Source organism: Anopheles merus, chromosome 3R (genome assembly GCF_017562075.2).
Source record: "Anopheles merus strain MAF chromosome 3R, AmerM5.1, whole genome shotgun sequence".
Lineage (NCBI taxonomy): Eukaryota > Metazoa > Arthropoda > Insecta > Diptera > Culicidae > Anopheles > Anopheles merus.
Window position 1 is genome coordinate 23,130,090 of NC_054084.1, and position 26,583 is coordinate 23,156,672.

At 43.5% G+C, this 26,583-nt stretch overlaps 3 protein-coding genes across 17 annotated transcripts; all 3 read right to left on the reverse strand.

The window, feature by feature from the left end:
• Positions 1-5,452: 5,452 nt before the first annotated feature.
• LOC121595429 (uncharacterized protein K02A2.6-like) lies at positions 5,453-6,495 on the reverse strand. The gene has a single exon (XM_041919420.1). It carries the CDS (start codon positions 6,493-6,495, stop codon positions 5,515-5,517), a length of 981 nt encoding a protein of 326 aa, XP_041775354.1. The 3' UTR covers positions 5,453-5,514.
• A 3,969-nt stretch (positions 6,496-10,464) lies between these two features.
• LOC121595424 lies at positions 10,465-16,982 on the reverse strand. 15 transcript variants are annotated; one of them, XM_041919395.1, is made up of 13 exons: positions 16,853-16,982; positions 16,685-16,768; positions 16,235-16,606; positions 16,066-16,149; positions 15,616-15,987; positions 15,447-15,530; positions 14,994-15,369; positions 14,824-14,892; positions 14,379-14,750; positions 14,205-14,293; positions 13,757-14,132; positions 13,587-13,655; positions 13,441-13,513 (listed from the first exon to the last, which is right to left on the reverse strand). In XM_041919395.1, the coding sequence occupies exons 1-8, from the start codon at positions 16,974-16,976 to the stop codon at positions 14,838-14,840; spliced, it is 1,551 nt and encodes a 516-aa protein (XP_041775329.1). In that variant the 5' UTR covers positions 16,977-16,982; the 3' UTR covers positions 13,441-13,513; positions 13,587-13,655; positions 13,757-14,132; positions 14,205-14,293; positions 14,379-14,750; positions 14,824-14,837. The 15 variants fall into 15 exon arrangements, with proteins under 15 accessions (XP_041775333.1, XP_041775331.1, XP_041775329.1 ...); XM_041919393.1 differs by having other exon boundaries at positions 13,441-13,509; positions 13,587-13,675; XM_041919392.1 differs by having other exon boundaries at positions 13,587-13,675.
• A 5,500-nt stretch (positions 16,983-22,482) lies between these two features.
• LOC121595438 lies at positions 22,483-23,533 on the reverse strand. Its single transcript, XM_041919435.1, has 4 exons — positions 23,524-23,533; positions 23,079-23,450; positions 22,905-22,993; positions 22,483-22,832 (listed from the first exon to the last, which is right to left on the reverse strand). Exons 2-4 carry the CDS (start codon positions 23,332-23,334, stop codon positions 22,716-22,718), a joined length of 462 nt encoding a protein of 153 aa, XP_041775369.1. The 5' UTR covers positions 23,335-23,450; positions 23,524-23,533; the 3' UTR covers positions 22,483-22,715.
• Positions 23,534-26,583: the final 3,050 nt, after the last annotated feature.

Sequence of the window (26,583 nt, forward strand, 5' to 3'; positions counted from 1 at the left end):
AAAAAGTAAAAAGGAAATAATGAGTTATTTGCGTTTTTACATAAATCAAACTGTTTTATCTACATACCACACCATTCGCTCTCATCGACTCATCAACTATTTCCCGCAGAAAGCTCATTGGCCTATAGCAATGCCACTTAGGAGGCGAAGGCATATGGTTTTGCGAATTCCCTTCCCTCTGCTGCGGGCCACCGCGTAGAAGAGGCAATTGGAGGCCCCATCACATTTTCTTCTGAGCGTTCTATCTACAAAAAAGTAAAAAGGAAATAATGAGTTGTTTGTGGTTTTTCACAAATCAAACTGTTTTATCTACATACCGCACCATTTGCTCTCAGCGAAACATCAACTGTTTCCCGCAGAAAACTCATATGCCTATAACAATGCCACTTAGGAGGGGAATTGGGATCTGAAATTATAATCAATAAATCTGAAATTATAATCAATAAATATAAGCAAGATTTAATGTGTTTTATTACATACATTTGCAGCGCGTCTAGAAAATTCTTACTTACATCCTGTCTTATTGACCGCTGCCAGCTCACGTACCCTTATTGCTCGGTACTTGTACCGGAGCTGGTGCCAAACTTTCTGGCATCTGGCCACGGTGGTCGCCAGATGCCTGGTTATTTCCCCCCATGCTCCGGCAGTCTGTTTCCTATTATTATAATAGTTGTTATTTGTCTGCCAGAGCATGGAGTGCCCCGATACAAGTTGAATAAGTTTCCGTTTTTCATTTTTAGAGGAAAGCTTGCAAAACAGGAAAATCATTAATTTGTTTTGTGTATAGACCGTCTTGTTTTTGCGAATTCCCTTCCCTCTGCTGCGGGCCACCGCGTAGAAGAGGCAATTGGAGGCCCCATCACATTTTCTTCTGAGCGTTCTATCTACAAAAAAGTAAAAAGGAAATAATGAGTTGTTTGTGGTTTTTCACAAATCAAACTGTTTTATCTACATACCGCACCATTTGCTCTCAGCGAAACATCAACTGTTTCCCGCAGAAAACTCATATGCCTATAACAATGCCACTTAGGAGGGGAATTGGGATCTGAAATTATAATCAATAAATATAAGCAAGATTTAATGTGTTTTATTAGATACATTTGCAGCGCGTCTAGAAAACTCTTACTTGCATCCTGTTTCTTTTATCGCTGCCAGCTCACGTACCCTGATCGCTCGGTACTTGTACCGGAGCTGGTGCCAAACTTTCTGGCATCTGGCCACGGTGGTCGCCAGATGCCTGGCTATTTCCCCCCATGCTCCGGCAATCTTTCTTCTATTATTATAGAATGGGTCATTGGTCTGCCAGAGCATGGGGTGCCCCGATACAAGTCGGATCAAATCCTTTTTATACTGTTTGGAGGAAAGCTTGCAAAACAGGAAAATCATTAATTTGTTTTGTGTATAGACCGTCTTGTTTTTGCGAATTCCCTTCCCTCTGCTGCGGGCCACCGCGTAGAAGAGGCAATTGGAGGCCCCATCACATTTTCTTCTGAGCGTTCTATCTACAAAAAAGTAAAAAGGAAATAATGAGTTATTTGCGTTTTTACATAAATCAAACTGTTTTATCTACATACCACACCATTCGCTCTCATCGACTCATCAACTATTTCCCGCAGAAAGCTCATTGGCCTATAGCAATGCCACTTAGGAGGCGAAGGCATATGGTTTTGCGAATTCCCTTCCCTCTGCTGCGGGCCACCGCGTAGAAGAGGCAATTGGAGGCCCCATCACATTTTCTTCTGAGCGTTCTATCTACAAAAAAGTAAAAAGGAAATAATGAGTTGTTTGTGGTTTTTCACAAATCAAACTGTTTTATCTACATACCGCACCATTTGCTCTCAGCGAAACATCAACTGTTTCCCGCAGAAAACTCATATGCCTATAACAATGCCACTTAGGAGGGGAATTGGGATCTGAAATTATAATCAATAAATCTGAAATTATAATCAATAAATATAAGCAAGATTTAATGTGTTTTATTACATACATTTGCAGCGCGTCTAGAAAATTCTTACTTACATCCTGTCTTATTGACCGCTGCCAGCTCACGTACCCTTATTGCTCGGTACTTGTACCGGAGCTGGTGCCAAACTTTCTGGCATCTGGCCACGGTGGTCGCCAGATGCCTGGTTATTTCCCCCCATGCTCCGGCAGTCAGTTTCCTATTATTATAATAGTTGTTATTTGTCTGCCAGAGCATGGAGTGCCCCGATACAAGTTGAATAAGTTTCCGTTTTTCATTTTTAGAGGAAAGCTTGCAAAACAGGAAAATCATTAATTTGTTTTGTGTATAGACCGTCTTGTTTTTGCGAATTCCCTTCCCTCTGCTGCGGGCCACCGCGTAGAAGAGGCAATTGGAGGCCCCATCACATTTTCTTCTGAGCGTTCTATCTACAAAAAAGTAAAAAGGAAATAATGAGTTGTTTGTGGTTTTTCACAAATCAAACTGTTTTATCTACATACCGCACCATTTGCTCTCAGCGAAACATCAACTGTTTCCCGCAGAAAACTCATATGCCTATAACAATGCCACTTAGGAGGGGAATTGGGATCTGAAATTATAATCAATAAATATAAGCAAGATTTAATGTGTTTTATTAGATACATTTGCAGCGCGTCTAGAAAACTCTTACTTGCATCCTGTTTCTTTTATCGCTGCCAGCTCACGTACCCTGATCGCTCGGTACTTGTACCGGAGCTGGTGCCAAACTTTCTGGCATCTGGCCACGGTGGTCGCCAGATGCCTGGCTATTTCCCCCCATGCTCCGGCAATCTTTCTTCTATTATTATAGAATGGGTCATTGGTCTGCCAGAGCATGGGGTGCCCCGATACAAGTCGGATCAAATCCTTTTTATACTGTTTGGAGGAAAGCTGTTATGTCTACGTTCTCAACTTTACTTGACGGTAAACAAAACATAACGGTCTCTGATTATAAAAACTTATATCTATTACAATGAAACTTATAATCAACAAATCCTTAGACGGAGACCCGCTCACGTCTATCTCTCGGCTCGGCTCGTGGGGGAGTGTCCTCTTCGTGCTTGCTTCGTCTCCAGGTGACAGTCCCTGCCACCTGAGAGAAGGAGGCCCATGCAGCATCTGCATCTGTAAGGCCGTCTACACGAGGGCACTTCCCAACATCCCCCCTGCTTTAATACGGTTTGTACATAGCCATCCAACGCGGCGATCTTCGTGTTCGGGAAGAACGGCGTAGAGGCTGCACTGGCATCGCAGGCTCACTATGCATGTCTTCCGGGAATGTTTCCGAACGTATGGCAATCTCTCTTGATGGTGGTGAACAAGGAACCTGCGGTGTTGGCGAGCACGTAGCTGCTGCGCTTGCTAGTGTCGAATCGGACGGTTGCGCGCAGACATTTGGAGCCGGGTCTGGTCTGGTTATAGCCACGTTACCATCCATCAAGATACTCATATCCAAGGCACGTTTAAACGGTGTGTATGTGCTGGAAGAATTTGCAAGGGTATAAGAATTAGTGTAACGAGGATTTAACTGATTAATATGTGACCGAAATATTTTTCCTTCTTCATCGACTACTTGGTACATGACCTTCCCCATCCTGTCTTCTATAACACCTTTTTTTCCATTTCCATTTGTTTTGTGCATAGACCTTCGCGTATACCAAATCGCCTCGTTTGAAACAGCGAACGCGATGTTGAGGCACGGGAGATTCTGGTTCAGACTCGGGAGGTATACGAAGCAATTCCATGCAGGTACGCATTCTTCTCCCAAGCATCAGTTCCGCTGGTGATTTGCAGTTTTCTAACTGCCTATTGGGTGAGCTTCTATACATCAATAAAAAGATGTCCAGTGACTCTTGAGCCGATGCTCCTCCCTCGCTGATTTTTTTTAGTCCTCGCTTAAGAGAGTCTACGAATCGCTCCGCCTGTCCATTCGACTGGGGGTGGTAAGGAGCGGTTCTAATATGTTCTATCCCGTTGGTGGTACAGAATTCTCCAAATTCCGCACTTGAGAACTGAGTGCCATTGTCACTAACTAGTACATTCGGCATACCCAGCCTTGCGAATAATCCACGTAAAATACGAATCGTTGCTTGAGTCGTGATTTTGGTCGTTTGCACTATCTCTGGCCACTTTGAGAAAGAATCGATTGCAAAGAGATAATAAAATCCATCGATTGGTCCCGCATAATCCACATGCACTCTTTGCCACGGAGCAGACGTAGTGGGCCAGGCTATTGGCGTACGTACTATGTGGAGGAGATTTTGCTGCTGCTGCGCACTGTGGACACGACTTCACTAACTCAGCTATTTCCGAGTCTAAACCAGGCCAGTAAACATAGCTTCGCGCCAGTGATTTCATACGCTGTATTCCGGGGTGTCCAAGGTGTAGTTGTCTCAAACATTTCCTACGCAATGCTTCTGGAACGACCAATCGCTCTCCAAATAAGATGCATTCTCTAAGTGTGCTTAATGCTTCGCTTCGTGCCTGGAAGCTTCTCAACATTATGTCGTTTGATTTTCTCTGAGGCCAACCTTCCTGAATGTACTTTGATACTTTTGTCAACGTAGGATCTCTTTTAGTTGCTTCCCTAACATCGCTATATGTTAGCGGCATTGCTTTAGTTACGTTATCTATAATAGCATTCATGTCATTGTCTAATTCGATGCTCGCTATAACATAATCTTCTTCTGGGTGCTCGTGTTCTTCTATCAGTCGGGACAATATATCAGCGTTACCAAATTTGTCTGTTGGCACGTACTCAATTTTAAAATCATATAGCAGCAACGTTAAAGCCCAACGCTGGAGCCTATTTGCTGTGTAAATTGGTATACCTGTGCGTGCACCAAAAATTCTTAACAGCGGAGCATGATCCGTTTGTAACATGAATCTACGCCCATAAATCATGCGGTGGAACTTTGTAACAGCAAATATCACGGCTAAACCCTCGCGATCTGGCTGACTGTAGTTCATTTCTGCTTTTGTCAATGCTCTTGCTGCATGCTGTACTACTTTCAAGGTTCCATCCTCCATGCGATGGCTAATCGTCGCTCCGACGCCTACAGAAGAAGCATCAGCAGCTACTATAATTTCTTTACTTGGGTCGTAATGTGTCAAAAGTAGATCCGATTTTAAAATTCGTTTGAACATTTGAAAAGCATTTTGACACTCAGGAGTCCACTGAAATGCCCCTTCCTTTTTCAACAACTCATCCAAGGGGTACCGCAGATTGCGCATTTGTGGTACAAATCGACCGTAAAAATTGATTGCACCTAAGAAGGATCGCACCTCAGATAGCTGCTTTGGAGCCGGCATCTTGAGTATAGCCTCAACCTTAGTAGGGTCTGGTCGCAACCCGTTACGATCCAAAATATGTCCTAAATACTTTAACTCCTTTTTCATAAACGTACATTTCTCTCGTCTAATCTTAAACCCATGCTCACGCAGTCTGGTAACCACTGCTCGCAGATTTTGTCTGTGTGTGGTTTCATCAACTCCACCTACTACGATATCATCCAGGTATGCGGCCACATCATTCAATCCCGACAACATAGTGTCCATGAGTTGCTGGAAGGCCCTGGCGCAGATTTTATACCGGGTGGAAGGCGATTGTATACATATAAACCCCTATGGGTATTCACGGTAAGGAGCTCGCGACAATTTTCCTCTACCTCTACTTGGAGAAAAGCGTCTGATAGGTCTATTTGACTAAAAATTTTCGACTGTCCTAATGCGGTAAAAATGTCTTCAGGGCGCGGAATCGGATACTGATGGGGTTGCAACGCATCGTTCAGCCCCGTAGAATAGTCTCCACAGATGCGTATTGATCCGTTGGCCTTGCGCACTACCACAATAGGCGCGGCCCATGACGAATAATCTACGGGGGTGATAATTCCCTCTCGCTCCAGCCGATCCAGTTCTCCATTAACAGCTGCCATCATAGCGTACGCCACCGGTCTCTTAGGACGAAAAACTGGAATCGCGCCTTCTTTTAGGACCAACTGGATTCTTCCTTTCTTGCAGCATCCTGGTTCATCTAAAAATAGATCTTCAAAATCTTTAAAATAGTTAGAACCCATGCTCACCGAAGACAGTTGGTTGCAAACAGTTGCCAGCGGTACGTTCCAGAGGTTGAAAATGTCCATCGCATCTCTTCCAAAAAGTGAGAGGTTCTCCGAGGCCACTCGTATCACACAATCTTCGCGTTGTTGGGCTAGTGTAATTTCAGCAGTAAACTCCCCAGGTAGATTCAGCTGCTCCCCCGATGCCGTTCTTGCCATTATCGTTGATGGTTTCAACACTGGTTCCCCCATCTGTTGCCACAATCTCGATGAAACGATGGTTATGTCTGCGCCGGTATCCACCATCATTCTCACCCTAGTTCGATTTATCAGCACATCGATGTTTCTTCCTCGCCCGTTTCCAACTTCCATAATCGTAACGCTTCTGATCGCACTTTTTCTTCTGCTCGCGTTCCAACGAAATGCCGAGCTACAGTAGCCTTCTTTGTGTCCCATAGTGTTGCAAATGGAGCATTTATAATTTTTAAGAGTGCACTTTATTGCATGATGGTCGCCTCCACACAGCCAGTAGCTTCTAGCGCGGCCATACTGATAGTTTGGCTGTTGTGTGTGTTGAATATTCTCGTAACCATTTTGTCTTCTACCATATTATCGATCATTGCTCTTTGCTACTGCTAACACTTTTTCTATGGGTGTTTTTTCTATCATTGCGCTATCCATTTTCAAATTTAGTACACGTTGGCACTCTTCCGTTAAATCTTCAAGGCGTACCTCCGGCCGGTTTTCTATTAGTGAAAGAAGTCGAGTACGAATCTCTTCGTCGCTTTCGTTCCGTAACCCGCACACGAAGATGAGACACTTCAGTTGTTCTTCGCTTATTTTGCCTACCTCAAAGTCCACACACGCTCTGTTCACCCGGCAAGCAAAGGACAGATAATCCTCACTATATGCTTGTGGTATTCAAACACTTATAACGTCTTCTCAAAACGGACTCTTTGCTGCCAAAAAGAGCTGTGAGTTTCTTTACGGTTTCGTCGAACGTGTAATCGCGAGCATGTTTTGGCAAAATAAAACTGGCGTATCTGTTGTATTCGCTACTGCCCAACTTCCGAATTAATAGCTGCACTTTTGCTGCATCATCGAGCTTCGAAGCGTCCTTAGCGAATAAATCTTCGTATCGAGAAAACCAATTCACGAAGGTAACCCTTTCCTCTTCGTCGAAGCGAAACTCTTTTATATGACCACTAAGCGAATCTAGAATTTGCTGGTGGTTTGGGGCTGGCGATGATACAAGCGGTGGTTGTGAAACATTACCTTCACGATGAATTAAAAGTAATTTGTTCACTTGCGCTTGGAGTTGCAGCACGATTTGCATTACGTCCGACGTTCCCGGCGTAGGTTGATGACCCGACGTTCCTGCAAGTTGCGATGGCGGTACACCATTCTCGGCTGTTGGCATCTGAAATGGCGGCATCGCTGGTACTGGAGCAGGATTTGCCGGTCCTGGAGGCAAAGCGTGTTGAAACCATTGCTGCGATTGCCTACGCTGTTCATCCGCCTCCTGGTCGCCTTGGCTGTTCATTCTAGCCCTTTTTCGTCTTGGTGGTATTTTAAAAACACTTAACGCGAACGCACGTACACGAATAAATAAATAAATACGACGCGCACTACGTAACTTCGGGTTCCAAATGTTGCTTTTGACGGACACAAAACAACACGATCACTTTAAAACTCGTCGCCAGTTGTTATGTCTACGTTCTCAACTTTACTTGACGGTAAACAAAACATAACGGTCTCTGATTATAAAAACTTATATCTATTACAATGAAACTTATAATCAACAAATCCTTAGACGGAGACCCGCTCACGTCTATCTCTCGGCTCGGCTCGTGGGGAGTGTCCTCTTCGTGCTTGCTTCGTCTCCAGGTGACAGTCCCTGCCACCTGAGAGAAGGAGGCCCATGCAGCATCTGCATCTGTAAGGCCGTCTACACGAGGGCACTTCCCAACACTTGCAAAACAGGAAAATCATTAATTTGTTTTGTGTATAGACCGTCTTGTTTTTGCGAATTCCCTTCCCTCTGCTGCGGGCCACCGCGTAGAAGAGGCAATTGGAGGCCCCATCACATTTTCTTCTGAGCGTTCTATCTACAAAAAAGTAAAAAGGAAATAATGAGTTATTTGCGTTTTTACATAAATCAAACTGTTTTATCTACATACCACACCATTCGCTCTCATCGACTCATCAACTATTTCCCGCAGAAAGCTCATTGGCCTATAGCAATGCCACTTAGGAGGCGAAGGCATATGTTTTGCGAATTCCCTTCCCTCTGCTGCGGGCCACCGCGTAGAAGAGGCAATTGGAGGCCCCATCACATTTTCTTCTGAGCGTTCTATCTACAAAAAGTAAAAGGAAATAATGAGTTGTTTGTGGTTTTTCACAAATCAAACTGTTTTATCTACATACCGCACCATTTGCTCTCAGCGAAACATCAACTGTTTCCCGCAGAAAACTCATATGCCTATAACAATGCCACTTAGGAGGGGAATTGGGATCTGAAATTATAATCAATAAATCTGAAATTATAATCAATAAATATAAGCAAGATTTAATGTGTTTTATTACATACATTTGCAGCGCGTCTAGAAAATTCTTACTTACATCCTGTCTTATTGACCGCTGCCAGCTCACGTATCCTTATTGCTCGGTACTTGTACCGGAGCTGGTGCCAAACTTTCTGGCATCTGGCCACGGTGGTCGCCAGATGCCTGGCTATTTCCCCCCATGCTCCGGCAGTCTGTTTTCTATTATTATAGAAGTTGTGATTGGTCTACCAGAGCATCAGGTGCCCCGATACAAGTTAAATAAGATTTCGTTTTTCATTTTTAGAGGAATGCTTGCAAAATAGGAAAATCATTAATTTGTTATGTGTATAGACCGTCTTGTTTTTGCGAATTCCCTTCCCTCTGCTGCGGGCCACCGCGCAGAAGAGGCAATTGGAGGCCCCATCACATTTTCTTCTGAGCGTTCTATCTACAAAAAAGTAAAAAGGAAATAATGAGTTATTTGCGTTTTTACATAAATCAAACTGTTTTATCTACATACCACACCATTCGCTCTCAGCGACTCATGAACTGTTTCCCGCAGAAAGCCCATTGGCCTATAGCAATGCCACTTAGGAGGCGTAGGGATATCTGAAATTATAATCAATAAATATAAGCAAGATTTAATGTGTTTTATTAGATACATTTGCAGCGCGTCTAGAAAACTCTTACTTGCATCCTGTTTCTTTTATCGCTGCCAGCTCACGTACCCTGATCGCTCGGTACTTGTACCGGAGCTGGTGCCAAACTTTCTGGCATCTGGCCACGGTGGTCGCCAGATGCCTGGCTATTTCCCCCCATGCTCCGGCAATCTTTCTTCTATTATTATAGAATGGGTCATTGGTCTGCCAGAGCATGGGGTGCCCCGATACAAGTCGGATCAAATCCTTTTTATACTGTTTGGAGGAAAGCTTGCAAAACAGGAAAATCATTAATTTGTTTTGTGTATAGACCGTCTTGTTTTTGCGAATTCCCTTCCCTCTGCTGCGGGCCACCGCGTAGAAGAGGCAATTGGAGGCCCCATCACATTTTCTTCTGAGCGTTCTATCTACAAAAAAGTAAAAAGGAAATAATGAGTTATTTGCGTTTTTACATAAATCAAACTGTTTTATCTACATACCACACCATTCGCTCTCATCGACTCATCAACTATTTCCCGCAGAAAGCTCATTGGCCTATAGCAATGCCACTTAGGAGGCGTAGGGATATCGGAAATTATTATCAATAAATATAAGCAAGATTTAATGTGTTTTATTAGATACATTTGCAGCGCGTCTAGAAAATTCTTACTTACATCCTGTCTTATTGACCGCTGCCAGCTCACGTATCCTTATTGCTCGGTACTTGTACCGGAGCTGGTGCCAAACTTTCTGGCATCTGGCCACGGTGGTCGCCAGATGCCTGGCTATTTCCCCCCATGCTCCGGCAATCTTTCTTCTATGATTATAGAATGGGTCATTGGTCTGCCAGAGCATGGGGTGCCCCGATACAAGTCGGATCAAATCCTTTTTATACTGTTTGGAGGAAAGCTGTTATGTCTACGTTCTCAACTTTACTTGACGGTAAACAAAACATAACGGTCTCTGATTATAAAACTTATATCTATTACAATGAAACTTATAATCAACAAATCCTTAGACGGAGACCCGCTCACGTCTATCTCTCGGCTCGGCTCGTGGGGGAGTGTCCTCTTCGTGCTTGCTTCGTCTCCAGGTGACAGTCCCTGCCACCTGAGAGAAGGAGGCCCATGCAGCATCTGCATCTGTAAGGCCGTCTACACGAGGGCACTTCCCAACACTTGCAAAACAGGAAAATCATTAATTTGTTTTGTGTATAGACCGTCTTGTTTTTGCGAATTCCCTTCCCTCTGCTGCGGGCCACCGCGTAGAAGAGGCAATTGGAGGCCCCATCACATTTTCTTCTGAGCGTTCTATCTACAAAAAAGTAAAAAGGAAATAATGAGTTATTTGCGTTTTTACATAAATCAAACTGTTTTATCTACATACCACACCATTCGCTCTCATCGACTCATCAACTATTTCCCGCAGAAAGCTCATTGGCCTATAGCAATGCCACTTAGGAGGCGAAGGCATATGGTTTTGCGAATTCCCTTCCCTCTGCTGCGGGCCACCGCGTAGAAGAGGCAATTGGAGGCCCCATCACATTTTCTTCTGAGCGTTCTATCTACAAAAAAGTAAAAAGGAAATAATGAGTTGTTTGTGGTTTTTCACAAATCAAACTGTTTTATCTACATACCGCACCATTTGCTCTCAGCGAAACATCAACTGTTTCCCGCAGAAAACTCATATGCCTATAACAATGCCACTTAGGAGGGGAATTGGGATCTGAAATTATAATCAATAAATATAAGCAAGATTTAATGTGTTTTATTAGATACATTTGCAGCGCGTCTAGAAAACTCTTACTTGCATCCTGTTTCTTTTATCGCTGCCAGCTCACGTACCCTGATCGCTCGGTACTTGTACCGGAGCTGGTGCCAAACTTTCTGGCATCTGGCCACGGTGGTCGCCAGATGCCTGGCTATTTCCCCCCATGCTCCGGCAATCTTTCTTCTATTATTATAGAATGGGTCATTGGTCTGCCAGAGCATGGGGTGCCCCGATACAAGTCGGATCAAATCCTTTTTATACTGTTTGGAGGAAAGCTTGCAAAACAGGAAAATCATTAATTTGTTTTGTGTATAGACCGTCTTGTTTTGCGAATTCCCTTCCCTCTGCTGCGGGCCACCGCGTAGAAGAGGCAATTGGAGGCCCCATCACATTTTCTTCTGAGCGTTCTATCTACAAAAAAGTAAAAAGGAAATAATGAGTTATTTGCGTTTTTACATAAATCAAACTGTTTTATCTACATACCACACCATTCGCTCTCATCGACTCATCAACTATTTCCCGCAGAAAGCTCATTGGCCTATAGCAATGCCACTTAGGAGGCGAAGGGGGATCTGAAATTATAATCAATAAATATAAGCAAGATTTAATGTGTTTTACAGGGTTTTCCAGGTGTTCTCATAGTTGTGGGACACTTCCTTGACTCTTTCTTATCGGAAGTGTACTTCATATGATGAAAATTGGACTCTAAGGCACCCTTTTTGGACAGGCTCGTTGGAAATTCCTATTGGATTTGTCCAACAAGGATGCTATAGAGTCGAATTCCCATTACATTAAGTTCATTTCACGTAAGAAGGAGTCAATTAAGTGTCCCACAGCTATGAGAACTCCTGGAAAACCCTGTATTACATACATTTGCAGCGCGTCTAGAAAATTCTTACTTACATCCTGTCTTATTGACCGCTGCCAGCTCACGTATCCTTATTGCTCGGTACTTGTACCGGAGCTGGTGCCAAACTTTCTGGCATCTGGCCACGGTGATCGCCAGATGCCTGGTTATTTCCCCCCATGCTCCGGCAGTCTGTTTCCTATTATTATAATAGTTGTTATTTGTCTGCCAGAGCATGGAGTGCCCCGATACAAGTTGAATAAGTTTCCGTTTTTCATTTTTAGAGGAAAGCTTGCAAAACAGGAAAATCATTAATTTGTTTTGTGTATAGACCGTCTTGTTTTTGCGAATTCCCTTCCCTCTGCTGCGGGCCACCGCGCAGAAGAGGCAATTGGAGGCCCCATCACATTTTCTTCTGAGCGTTCTATCTACAAATAAAGTAAAAAGGAAATAATGAGTTATTTGCGTTTTTACAGAAATTAAACTGTTTTATCTACATACCACACCATTCGCTCTCAGCGACTCATGAACTGTTTCCCGCAGAAAGCCCATTGGCCTATAGCAATGCCACTTAGGAGGCGTAGGGATATCTGAAATTATAATCAATAAATATAAGCAAGATGTAATGTGTTTTATTAGATACATTTGCAGCGCGTCTAGAAAACTCTTACTTGCATCCTGTTTCTTTTATCGCTGCCAGCTGACGTACCCTGATCGCTCGGTACTTGTACCGGAGCTGGTGCCAAACTTTCTGGCATCTGGCCACGGTGGTCGCCAGATGCCTGGCTATTTCCCCCCATGCTCCGGCAGTCTGTTTCCTTTTATTATAATAGTTGTTATTTGTCTGCCAGAGCATGGAGTGCCCCGATACAAGTTGAATAAGTTTCCGTTTTTCATTTTTAGAGGAAAGCTTGCAAAACAGGAAAATCATTAATTTGTTTTGTGTATAGACCGTCTTGTTTTTGCGAATTCCCTTCCCTCTGCTGCGGGCCACCGCGCAGAAGAGGCAATTGGAGGCCCCATCACATTTTCTTCTGAGCGTTCTATCTACAAATAAAGTAAAAAGGAAATAATGAGTTATTTGCGTTTTTACAGAAATTAAACTGTTTTATCTACATACCACACCATTCGCTCTCAGCGACTCATGAACTGTTTCCCGCAGAAAATTCAGAGGCCTATAGCAGTGCCACGTAGGGGATTGGGGAGGGGGATTGGGATCTGAAATTATTATCAATAAATATAAGCACGATTTAATGTGTTTTATTAGATACATTTACAGCGCGTCTAGAAAATTCTTACTTACATCCTGTCTTGTTGGCCGCTGCCAGCTCACGTACCCTGATCGCACGATACTTGTACCGGAGCTGGTGCCAAACTTTCTGGCATCTGGCCACGGTGGTCCCCAGATGCCTGGCTATTTCCCCCCATGCTCCGGCAATCTTTCTTCTATTATTATAGAATGGGTCATTGGTCTGCCAGAGCATGGGGTGCCCCGATACAAGTCGGATCAAATCCTTTTTATACTGTTTGGAGGAAAGCTTGCAAAACAGGAAAATCATTATTTGTTTTGTGTGTAGACCGTCTTGTTTTTGCGAATCCCTTCCCTCTGCTGCGGGCCACCGCGTAGAAGAGGCAATTGGAGGCCCCATCACATTTTCTTCTGAGCGTTCTATCTACAAATAAAGTAAAAAGGAAATAATGAGTTATTTGCGTTTTTACAGAAATTAAACTGTTTTATCTACATACCACACCATTCGCTCTCAGCGACTCATGAACTGTTTCCCGCAGAAAGCCCATTGGCCTATAGCAATGCCACTTAGGAGGCGTAGGGATATCTGAAATTATAATCAATAAATATAAGCAAGATTTAATGTGTTTTATAAGATACATTTGCAGCGCGTCTAGAAAACTCTTACTTGCATCCTGTTTCTTTTATCGCTGCCAGCTCACGTACCCTGATCGCTCGGTACTTGTACCGGAGCTGGTGCCAAACTTTCTGGCATCTGGCCACGGTGGTCGCCAGATGCCTGGTTATTTCCCCCCATGCTCCGGCAGTCTGTTTCCTATTATTATAATAGTTGTTATTTGTCTGCCAGAGCATGGAGTGCCCCGATACAAGTTGAATAAGTTTCCGTTTTTCATTTTTAGAGGAAAGCTTGCAAAACAGGAAAATCATTAATTTGTTTTGTGTATAGACCGTCTTGTTTTTGCGAATTCCCTTCCCTCTGCTGCGGGCCACCGCGTAGAGGAGGCAATTAGAGGCCCCATCACACTTTCTTCTGAGCGTTCTATCTACAAAAAAGTAAAAAGGAAATAATGAGTTATTTGCGTTTTTACAGAAATCAAACTGTTTTATCTACATACCACACCATTCGCTCTCATCGACTCATCAACTATTTCCCGCAGAAAGCTCATTGGCCTATAGCAATGCCACTTAGGAGACGTCGGGGGATCTGAAATTATAATCGTTAATATAAGCAAGATTTAATGTTTTTTTATTAGATAAATTTACAGCGCGTCTAGAAAACTCTTACTTACATCCAGTTTCTTCTATCGCTGCCAGCTCACGTACCCTGATCGCTCGGTACTTGTACCGGAGCTGGTGAGAAACTTTCTGGCATCTGGCCACGGTGGTCGCCAGATGCCTGGCTATTTCCCCCCATGCTCCGGCAATCTTTCTTCTATTATTATAGAATGGGTCATTGGTCTGCCAGAGCATGGGGTGCCCCGATACAAGTCGGATCAAATCCTTTTTATACTGTTTGGAGGAAAGCTTGCAAAACAGGAAAATCATTAATTTGTTTTGTGTATAGACCGTCTTGTTTTTGCGAATTCCCTTCCCTCTGCTGCGGGCCACCGCGCAGAAGAGGCAATTGGAGGCCCCATCACATTTTCTTCTGAGCGTTCTATCTACAAATAAAGTAAAAAGGAAATAATGAGTTATTTGCGTTTTTACAGAAATTAAACTGTTTTATCTACATACCACACCATTCGCTCTCAGCGACTCATGATCTGTTTCCCGCAGAAAGCCCATTGGCCTATAGCAATGCCACTTAGGAGGCGTAGGGATATCTGAAATTATAATCAATAAATATAAGCAAGATTTAATGTGTTTTATTAGATACATTTGCAGCGCGTCTAGAAAACTCTTACTTGCATCCTGTTTCTTTTATCGCTGCCAGCTCACGTACCCTGATCGCTCGGTACTTGTACCGGAGCTGGTGCCAAACTTTCTGGCATCTGGCCACGGTGGTCGCCAGATGCCTGGTTATTTCCCCCCATGCTCCGGCAGTCTGTTTCCTATTATTATAATAGTTGTTATTTGTCTGCCAGAGCATGGAGTGCCCCGATACAAGTTGAATAAGTTTCCGTTTTTCATTTTTAGAGGAAAGCTTGCAAAACAGGAAAATCATTAATTTGTTTTGTGTATAGACCGTCTTGTTTTTGCGAATTCCCTTCCCTCTGCTGCGGGCCACCGCGCAGAAGAGGCAATTGGAGGCCCCATCACATTTTCTTCTGAGCGTTCTATCTACAATAAAGTAAAAAGGAAATAATGAGTTATTTGCGTTTTTACAGAAATTAAACTGTTTTATCTACATACCACACCATTCGCTCTCAGCGACTCATCAACTGTTTCCTGCAGAAAGCTCATTGGCCTATAGCAGTGCCACTTAGGAGGCGAAGGGGGATCTGAAATTATAATCAATAAATATAAGCAAGATTTAATGTGTTTTATTACATACATTTGCAGCGCGTCTAGAAAATTCTTACTTACATCCTGTCTTATTGACCGCTGCCAGCTCACGTATCCTTATTGCTCGGTACTTGTACCGGAGCTGGTGCCAAACTTTCTGGCATCTGGCCACGGTGATCGCCAGATGCCTGGTTATTTCCCCCCATGCTCCGGCAGTCTGTTTCCTATTATTATAATAGTTGTTATTTGTCTGCCAGAGCATGGAGTGCCCCGATACAAGTTGAATAAGTTTCCGTTTTTCATTTTTAGAGGAAAGCTTGCAAAACAGGAAAATCATTAATTTGTTTTGTGTATAGACCGTCTTGTTTTTGCGAATTCCCTTCCCTCTGCTGCGGGCCACCGCGCAGAAGAGGCAATTGGAGGCCCCATCACATTTTCTTCTGAGCGTTCTATCTACAAATAAAGTAAAAAGGAAATAATGAGTTATTTGCGTTTTTACATAAATTAAACTGTTTTATCTACATACCACACCATTCGCTCTCAGCGACTCATCAACTGTTTCCTGCAGAAAGCTCATTGGCCTATAGCAGTGCCACTTAGGAGGCGAAGGGGGATCTGAAATTATAATCAATAAATATAAGCAAGATTTAATGTGTTTTATTACATACATTTGCAGCGCGTCTAGAAAATTCTTACTTACATCCTGTCTTATTGACCGCTGCCAGCTCACGTATCCTTATTGCTCGGTACTTGTACCGGAGCTGGTGCCAAACTTTCTGGCATCTGGCCACGGTGATCGCCAGATGCCTGGTTATTTCCCCCCATGCTCCGGCACTCTGTTTCCTATCATTATAATAGTTGTTATTTGTCTGCCAGAGCATGGGGTGCCCCGATACAAGTTGAATAAGTTTCCGTTTTTCATTTTTAGAGGAAAGCTTGCAAAACAGGAAAATCATTAATTTGTTTTGTGTATAGACCGTCTTGTTTTTGCGAATTCCCTTCCCTCTGCTGCGGGCCACCGCGCAGAAGAGGCAATTGGAGGCCCCATCACATTTTCTTCTGAGCGTTCTATCTACAAATAAAGTAAAAAGGAAATAATGAGTTATTTGCGTTTTTATAGAAATTAAACTGTTTTATCTACATACCACACCATTCGCTCTCAGCGACTCATCAACTGTTTCCTGCAGAAAGCTCATTGGCCTATAGCAGTGCCACTTAGGAGGCGAAGGGGGATCTGAAATTATAATCAATAAATATAAGCAAGATTTAATGTGTTTTATTACATACATTGCAGCGCGTCTAGAAAATTCTTACTTACATCCTGTCTTATTGACCGCTGCCAGCTCACGTATCCTTATTGCTCGGTACTTGTACCGGAGCTGGTGCCAAACTTTCTGGCATCTGGCCACGGTGATCGCCAGATGCCTGGTTATTTCCCCCATGCTCCGGCATTCTGTTTCCTATCATTATAATAGTTGTTATTTGTCTGCCAGAGCATGGGGTGCCCCGATACAAGTTGAATAAGTTTCCGTTTTTCATTTTTAGAGGAAAGCTTGCAAAACAGGAAAATCATTAATTTGTTTTGTGTATAGACCGTCTTGTTTTTGCGAATTCCCTTCCCTCTGCGGCGGGCCACCGCGCAGAAGAGGCAATTGGAGGCCCCATCACATTTTCTTCTGAGCGTTCTATCTACAAAAAAGTAAAAGGAAATAATGAGTTATTTGCGTTTTTACAGAAATTAAACTGGTTTTATCTACATACCACACCATTCGCTCTCAGCGACTCATCAACTGTTTCCTGCAGAAAGCTCATTGGCCTATAGCAGTGCCACTTAGGAGGCGTAGGGGGATCTGAAATTATGGGCATTGTTCCTCGCCCTCCTACGATGCGTTGGCTCATCGCCCTTCTTTTATGCTGTGGCAATTTGCAATTTGGTGACGCCCGTTCGACTGCAGCCGGGACGGCATGCTACCTCGTCCCCTCTGGACACTGTGGCTGTAGCCGAGGCGCAATTGGCGACGCCTGTTCAACTACAGCCAGGGCGAAAGCGTTCGCGCCGATGTGTGCTGCTGTGTTGCAGCCGATGCAACTTGTGCGTTGCCGATCCTGTTGTGCTGCCGAGGCGGAATGGTACGTCGCCGTGGTGAGAGGCAGGGCTCGAGCCGCGGCGGAATTGCTGCCTCGCCGATGATGTGCTGAGCTCGAGCCGGGGCGGTATTGCTCGTCGCCGATGGATGCTTGCACTGCTGCTGCTGCAGCTGGGCGGAATGCGTCCTCGCCCGATGAAGCTGGGGCTGCAGCATGGGCGGATGTGACGCCCATCCGATGTTCCAGCAGCAAGGCGGAAAGGTGCCTCACCTCTGGTGCTGCTGGCGTTGCTGGGGCTGCAGCCCGACGACCTTCCTTGTCGCCGAGAGTGTGTGCTCGGCTGCCCATGTGGTCGCCAATGATGGGACGGCAGCCGGGGGCCTCGGTGTTGGCGGTGGTGGCGACCCAAACCGTTCGCGGTGTCCCGCAAGCACGGGGACCGGTGCCAACGCGATGGCCGCTGCGATGATGCAGCAAAAACGAGATGGGCCCGATCGCGATGGCGTCCGCGGGTTCTTGTTGGATCCCCCTTACGCAGGAGGATCCCATCCTCGTCGCCACTGTTATGAACTGCTCTTTTGTATTTATTTAGACACTTTATACAAAGTACATAATAAATAAAACATAAACGAAAACAAACAATACACTTTAAAATATAATAGTACGGTGGCCGCACACCAGCCGCACCGAGCGCCCCTGCCGAGAGCTCCTGCTCGATCGGCTCGCAAACACACTCTAACTGTGCGCTTGGCACACACTAAGCCTTGCGCTGCTTAGTGTGTGCGACAGTGTGTGTGACACACTGTCGTCCTCCTGGACGTTGACCGGTGGCAGCGCAACTGCCACGGCAAGTCCAGGGGTCGGCACGGCTGCCCACAACACTGCTGATGCTTTTGCTGCTGCTTCTGCTGCTGCTACTGCTGCTGCTGCTACTGCTGCTGCTATAGCTTCTGCTGCTTTTGCTACTGCTGCTGCTGCTGCTGCTGCTATAGCTTCTGCTGCTTTTTCTGCTGCTGCTGCTTTTGCTGCTGCTAATGCGTCTGCCGCTTCTGCAGCTTCAGCAGCTTCTGCTGCATCTGCAGCTTTTGCTGTTTCTGCTGCGTCTAATTCTGTTCTCACCTGCAATAGAACGAAATGATTAATAATGTTTGAGCAAATGTTTCATTCATGGGCAGGTCATCCATTTTGTATGAAAGTTTGATCTTTCACGACTGAAAAGCATTTCTCCTCGGTTCTAATCTATCTATATCTATAAAAATCTCGTGTCACGGTGTTTGTTGCGAGCAAGCTCCGAAACGGCTGGATTATTTTCAACGAAACTTTGCACACACCTTATGGTGATATGAGAATAGGTTTTAAGACTCACATCATTTTCAGAAGTTGCACTAAACTTATTTTATAACCAATTTTCTAATCCCATGCCAAGAGCAGTATTGTTGTCGTTGTATACAGCGCTTTGACACTCGGTGTTAAGTGCAGTTTACACTGGTGTTAAAACCCCGCAAGCAACTTCGAGCAGTTTGCGAGCTCGCACGAGTCCTTGCAATCGCGCTTTTTAGCTTATCTTAATTTAATTTTGTTTAGATTTTCTTAATTTGACAGTTCTTATACTAATTTGACACATCAAATGCCAAACTCAAAAGAAATTCTCTTTACGGCAAATTTTAAAAACCATTTAAAATAGCACAAAATTTCAATTTTTTCAAACTCCGTGGTAAACCTAAAACTCAGTAGTACCCAAGCGGATGATAATAGATCTTAATTATCTACTGTTATTACGACCGATAAGAAGAATCGAAGCTTTGGGATAAAACCATAGTAATCATTGTAATCGTTGTTTTATACTCCTTGGATTGCAAATTTTTCTATTTTTAATAAAAACGGGACATTAATTTTATCCCGCGTGAAACCGGGTAAATCAGCTAGTCTATATATATAAAAATTTCATGTCACGGTGTTTGTTGCGAGCAACCTCCGAAACGGCTGGATCATTTTCAACGAAACTTTGCACACACCTTATGGTGGTATGAGAAAAGGTTTTAAGACTTAAACATCGTTCAGATGTTACACTAAACTTAATTTAATAATGATTTTCTAACTCCCATACAAAGAGCAGGATTGTTGTGTTGTATACGACACTTTGACAAATCAATAATGGATATATATATATATATATATATATATATATATATATATATATATATATATATATATATATATATATATATATATATATATATATATATATATATATATTTTTTTTTTAATAACTAAGTTTGTCGGGCCAGCTAGTAGTCGTATAGATTTCGAAGTTTTATTGATGATCTGTTTTGATTAATGGGATGTGTTAATAATTATTAACGACCGATTCGTATAAAAAGTGTAATTGCTGACAAAGGGCGACATGTTAAATTTTTAAACACAGCCACAAATACCTGTCCTATTAGTGGGCATGGCACTATTTTCGATTTTTGTGCTATTTTCTTTTCTATAGCTTCTAGTTTTTTCTGTTTACATCCATAACAATACAGTTAATCGTTATCTAGACCGGTTGGCCATAAAAAAAAGATTTTTATTTTACACAAACAGGATTACTCCTGACTAAAGCTAAACTATTAACTATATCTGGCTGATTCTAGACTTCGACTTCGACTGACTAAACCTAACGAGCTAATCTTCTAACTAGGCCGCTGGTTTCTGGCTGCATTGGTCCGTTCTCACGATCGGTCTGCGTGTCGCATTACTTGCGCATGTCGCCGTTGTCCGCTCGTGGCCGGTGTAGCGTTACATCTTCGTCTGCTCGTAGCCGGTGTGGAATGCTAGCTTGCAGTCTGGTTTCTAGCGGGTCGGTCTAACTATACCCATGGCAGTGATCACTACCCACTTTTTGTCCAAAGCCATCAACTAACCCACAGCCCTCAAAAACGTCCCAGGTGGAAATATGAGACGGCTGACTGGGAAAAATACAAAATGGAAATGACATACACATTATCCTTAAATGATCCTCTCTCCCTTACTCATTTTACAGGGATAATAACAAATGCAGCCTTAACTAGTATCCCTCTTAAACAGGGTACAGTTGGAAGAAGGTCCGTGCCATTGTGGAATAAAAAAGTGGCCCTTGCCATTAAGACTCGACGTAAAGCACTAGAGAGTCTTCAACGTTAAAGAAAAACAGACAATATTTGTTCTCCGTTCTTGTCCGATCAATGCCGAGAAGCCAGTCGGGAATCAAGAGAAGTCGTTACATTTACGATAAATCTATCTTGGAGCAAATTTGTTTTTAAAATTAACCCTAAGACAACCATCAAAGTAATATTCCAGAAGGTAGCAATTTTATCCGGTAACAACCACAAATCTGCACCAAGAAATACCTGAGGGTTTAGCGGTTCTACTGGTTGTGGAATGTGCTCCAGCATCGACTATAGCGCCATCCGGCTACAAGACCATACCTCAGTCTTCACCGCAGAAGCAATATCCCAGGTTATTGCTGCTGATGAAGGTCTACGCAGAGACAAAGCGAAGGTTCGTGAAGACCTTCGCTCGGATTCGCTTCGGCTTCGGATTACTTCGGGTGCCGAATTATTTCACCAACTCAGTTTCCAAGTCAGTTTCAAACTTATCGGATCTCTGTCTAACTTAGCGGGTACTTGTACCGAAGCTGGTGCCATATTTTCTGGCAACTAGCCACTGTCGTAGTCAGTCGATAGGCTATTCCCCCCATACCCCGACAGTCTGTCTTCTATTGTGATAGTGTGCAACACACTATTCGTTAGGATTCGGATACGATCATTTCCGAGTCAACTATTCGTTAGGATTCGTTTTGTGTCGGATGCCCGGGGATTAAAACAATTAAAACAATAACCAAGACTTTTATGGATCGACACACAAATTACTATAAAATCTTTATTCCCTATTCCTAATACTAAAACGGGCCCGTTTTCCCTAATCTAGCCCTACCGAACGAATGTGTATACTCCCTCTCTCTCTCTTCGCTCCCTTATTCTCCCTTCTGCTCCTCTGGTCAGCGACCCGGGAACTCACGCACATCCTTTCACGCACACATTATACGACAGCCGTTGACTGCTGCCGGTGAGTGGCGCGTCACGGTGGACAGAACTGCGTAGTCAGGTTGGACCACAATAAATCGGATACGATCATTTCCGAGTAAGACATGAGTTACCGTGAGTGGCCAATTGCCAATTGCAAATAAGCCAATTGCTTAGATAATAAAGGCCCTTCTTTTTTCTCGAACTACGATAACTAAAGCGTTGTGTATTACTATCCTGGTACCCCCATTTTACACTCTTGTTATAGAAGATATGATCGCTCTGCCAGAGCATAGGGTGCTCCGATACAAGCCGGATCAATTTCTGTTTTTCGTTTTTAGACGAATGCTTGCAAAATAGGAAAATCATTAATTTGTTTTGTGTATAGACCGTCTTGTTTTTGCGAGTTGATAAAAATCCATAATATGTATCTAAAAACATTAACTACTAACTAACTAACTAACACAAATAAACTAAATAAAATCATCCAAGAATCTGCTGTAAAGTAACACTGATCAGCCTTTACTAGAGTTTTATAATAGAGATTTGTGCATTCCATAGCCTCACTCAGTAGACCCGTCGTTCGTAATGGGTGCCTCCAACTGCACTCTTTTCCCTTCCCTCCGATGCGACGCTCTCCTATTCCGCAGCGGGTCGCAGCGTGGAAGAGGCAATTGGAGGCCCCATCACATTTTGGGGGGGATCTGAAATTATAATCAATAAATATAAGCAAGATTTAATGTTTTTTATTAGATAAATTTACAGCGCGTCTAGAAAATTCTTACTTACATCCTGTTTCTTTAATCGCTGCCAGCTCACGTATCCTTATTGCTCGGTACTTGTACCGGAGCTGGTGCCAAACTTTCTGGCATCTGGCCACGGTGGTCGCCAGATGCCTGGCTATTTCCCCCCATGCTCCGGCAGTCTGTTTTCTATTATTATAGAAGTTGTGATTGGTCTACCAGAGCATGAGGTGCCCCGATACAAGTTGAATAAGTTTCCGTTTTTCATTTTTAGAGGAAAGCTTGCAAAACAGGAAAATCATTAATTTGTTTTGTGTATAGACCGTCTTGTTTTTGCGAATTCCCTTCCCTCTGCTGCGGGCCACCGCGCAGAAGAGGCAATTGGAGGCCCCATCACATTTTCTTCTGAGCGTTCTATCTACAAATAAGTAAAAAGGAAATAATGAGTTATTTGCGTTTTTACAGAAATTAAACTGTTTTATCTACATACCACACCATTCGCTCTCAGCGACTCATCAACTGTTTCCTGCAGAAAGCTCATTGGCCTATAGCAATGCCACTTAGGAGGCGAAGGAGGATCTGAAATTATAATCAATAAATATAAGCAAGATTTAATGTGTTTTATTACATACATTTGCAGCGCGTCTAGAAAATTCTTACTTACATCCTGTCTTATTGACCGCTGCCAGCTCACGTATCCTTATTGCTCGGTACTTGTACCGGAGCTGGTGCCAAACTTTCTGGCATCTGGCCACGGTGGTCGCCAGATGTCTGGCTATTTCCCCCCATGCTCCGGCAATCTTTCTTCTATTATTATAGAATGGGTCATTGGTCTGCCAGAGCATGGGGTGCCCCGATACAAGTCGGATCAAATCCTTTTTATACTGTTTGGAGGAAAGCTTGCAAAACAGGAAAATCATTAATTTGTTTTGTGTATAGACCGTCTTGTTTTTGCGAATTCCCTTCCCTCTGCTGCGGGCCACCGCGTAGAAGAGGCAATTGGAGGCCCCATCACATTTTCTTCTGAGCGTTCCATCTACAAAAAAAGTAAAAAGGAAATAATGAGTTATTTGCGTTTTTACAGAAATTAAACTGTTTTATCTACATACCACACCATTCGCTCTCATCGACTCATCAACAATTTCCCGCAGAAAGCCCATTGGCCTATAGCAATGCCACTTAGGAGGCGTAGGCGTGAAATTTTTTTTTATTCAGTAGGGACGGCTTTGCCGTATTGCTTAAAATAGGCGTGAAATTATAATCGATAAATATCATTAAGATTTAATGTGTTTTATTACATACATTTGAAGCGCGTCTATAAAATGCTTACTTACAGGGTGGCATCGTAGAAGTGATACATTTTGTTTTTGAAATAAAATTGACATCAGCTTTGATTTCTCTTAGGAATCGATTGAAATAGCTTCTATTAGTACTAACCCGCATTTCACTTAATTTATTTCAAATCTTTCACCTTTACACTTGATAACCGCCCGTAGGCGCTTTAAGGAATCATTGCAATCCGTACGCACAACTTCATCCGGCATTTCGTCCCATATCTTTAACAACCGTTTCTTGAATCCGTTCCAATGCAAATGTTTGACGTCGCCCTACTTTCCAAGCATGTATCCCCATATGCTGAAGTCCAACGGGTTTAAATCTGGAGACGACGCAGGCCATTCCGATGCACTGATAAAATATGGCAAATGCTCCTTGCACCATCACTGAACAATCAAATCCTTATGGAGCCTTAGGCTGGAGCTAAATCCTGTTGGCAAAAAAGCAAAAGCTGTCGTTGCCAAAAAGCTTCTTAGCGTATGGTTTCAAGTGTCTTTGAAGAACGTGTTCCAAATAGTACTCCTTGTTGATCTTCAAACGCCTTTCTCGATAAACAATAACGGAAATTTCACTTTCGCCGAGATAGCTCCCCTAACCATCACAGCTGACGCATTTTGATACCGTTCGACTGTTCTTTTATCGGCTGTTATATCCCAAATACATGCTCGATAAATACGATCACTCTGCTTATTCAAGTATTCCTCCAGAGTGAACATTTTTTCGTCCGAAAAGATGATTTATTTATTTATTTATTTATTTCATATATAAACCGACGGACCATCGTGTCTAATCGGCAACCTTATAATTAAATTAAGGAGCATATAAATAAACCTCTAGTTATAAGCAAACATTAAATGTGACGTAGACGCAATTTCTCCTTGAACGTGGAAGTAGACATACTAAAATCGAACAAATCTAACACTTCATTGAACTCGAGGGACATACGTATAATAGGGTGTCCCTGGCTATGGTTGTTGCGAGTACGCGGTACACGGAGATGGAAATTGGATCTAAGAATCCGACAGGGAGCGAACAAATTGATGCTGGCTAGTAATGCCGGGGAATCGATCTCTCCGTTAAGGAGCCGAAATATGAAAAGGCATTGGGCGTTTTTACGTCGAGAGCAGAGTGGTTCAAGTCCGAGAAGCAGACACCGCTGATGGTAGGTGGGTCGAGCGTGGTGGGATTGCCATGGAAGGAGTCGAACCGCGTACCTGGTGAGTCTCCGTTGAATGGCTTCGAGGCAATTGATGATACCAACGCCAAGCGGGCACCAGATCGGACAGCAGTACTCCAGGCACGACCTTACGATGGCACAGAAGATCGACTTGACGCACATGGGATCGGTAAACTCGCTAAAGGTCCGCGTAATTAAACCAAGTAGCTGATTTCCCTTCGCATCAACGCTATCAATGTGAGGGCGAAATGACATCTTCTGATCGAGTAGCACCCCCAGATCACGGATACATGTCGTGCGAGCCAAAGCCGTGTTGAGCATAGTGTATGTAAACGTGATGGGGTGACGGGCTCTGCTGAATGATATACACTGACATTTATCAGCACACACTTGGAGGGCGTTTCTGCTGCACCAGCTGTCGAGATTCTCAAGGATCATTTGAAGGCGTACACAGTCACTGTCGTTTTCTAACTGGAGCGAATATTTTTACGTCGTCGGCGTACATTAGGTGTTGGCCTGGCGGTAAAACAAAAGATAGGTCATTTATATAGATGAGGAAGAGTAGCGGTCCCAAATTACTCCCTTGAGGCACACCGGAGGAGCTGGTGAAGGAGTGAGAACGATGAGATCCTATGCTATGTAGTACGAACGAATGATGTTGTGGCCTGCGTGCGTCTTCAGCAACAAGCGAGATCTGGTCCCCCTTTTGGTAATATTTTTGCTGGTTAAGCCGTGATTTTTTTTGCTTTTTAAACGCTCTGTAACCAAGGTCCTTTTTCAGAATGCTTTGTGTTGAGGAAACCGTATTCCGTTTAGCATACGTGCGCGCGAGAGAGAGAGAAGGAGAGAGAGAGAGAGGGGACTTAACTTTACACGATTTCACACATTTACGTAAGTTGATACACAATATTTGACTAAAATAAAATTGATCGCTCCATCGATGTAAACGTTAAAATGGCCGAATATCTGCGTAGATCCTTTTGTACACGTTGATTACTGTAAAAAAGGTACGAAATGAAGCTGCGCGATGTACATAACATGCATTACGAATCATTCGCGCAGCTTCATTTGAATTCGCACAACACTTGAACACTTGAACACTTTACAAAATCATAACATCAATCGTCCAGGACTTAGGCTGACGCACGTGCGGCCGCTCGCTGCCGATCCTTGAGCTGTACTGACGATTTAGTGTGGTAGCAAGAACGAGAGCACACAGAGGAACTTTCGGTGCAGCAGTGCAAGCGAGACACCGACATCAGCACAGCGCTGTGAGCAGATCAAACTGAGCGAGCTGGCCGAAAATGAACGCACACATTTCCACATGTGTAACTGTGTTAGTGCCAAAACTGTGTCGAAACCAAAACGCGCTCTCGCCTCCGTGTATTTCACACCGATTCTCCGCTTAACTCTAGGTTTTTACACACACCATGATAAAATACCCCGCTCGTTGTTTGTAGGGTAAGCTGATAAAAATTCTCTCGGTCAGCGCGTAGCGCTCTCTCGTTGAGCAGCGCACGGCTTTTTACGCATAAAATGTTAATTTTGATTGTAGTTATTCAACTTTACAATAAAATAGTTAATCCTTTCAGTGAGTTGCTGTTTTGAAACAAATGTCTATTTTTTCATGTCATTTTTAATTGTTGTTCTTCTCCTC

Bases quoted from the DNA above. Each gene is read 5' to 3' on its own strand.
- LOC121595429 (XM_041919420.1), bottom strand. From the start codon at position 6,495: ATGGGACACAAAGAAGGCTACTGTAGCTCGGCATTTCGTTGGAACGCG.
- LOC121595438 (XM_041919435.1), bottom strand. From the start codon at position 23,334: ATGATTTTCCTGTTTTGCAAGCTTTCCTCCAAACAGTATAAAAAGGAT. The intron at 22,994-23,078 runs GTAAGTAAGAAT...TTATAATTTCAG, and splicing joins AGCGGTCAATAAGACAGGAT to ATCCTCCTTCGCCTCCTAAG. The intron at 22,833-22,904 runs GTATGTAGATAA...ACTTATTTGTAG, and splicing joins CGCTGAGAGCGAATGGTGTG to ATAGAACGCTCAGAAGAAAA.
- LOC121595424 (XM_041919396.1), bottom strand. From the start codon at position 16,976: ATGGGGGAAATAACCAGGCATCTGGCGATCACCGTGGCCAGATGCCAG. The intron at 16,150-16,234 runs GTAAGTAAGAAT...TTATAATTTCAG, and splicing joins AGCGGTCAATAAGACAGGAT to ATCCCCCTTCGCCTCCTAAG. The intron at 15,531-15,615 runs GTAAGTAAGAAT...TTATAATTTCAG, and splicing joins AGCGGTCAATAAGACAGGAT to ATCCCCCTTCGCCTCCTAAG.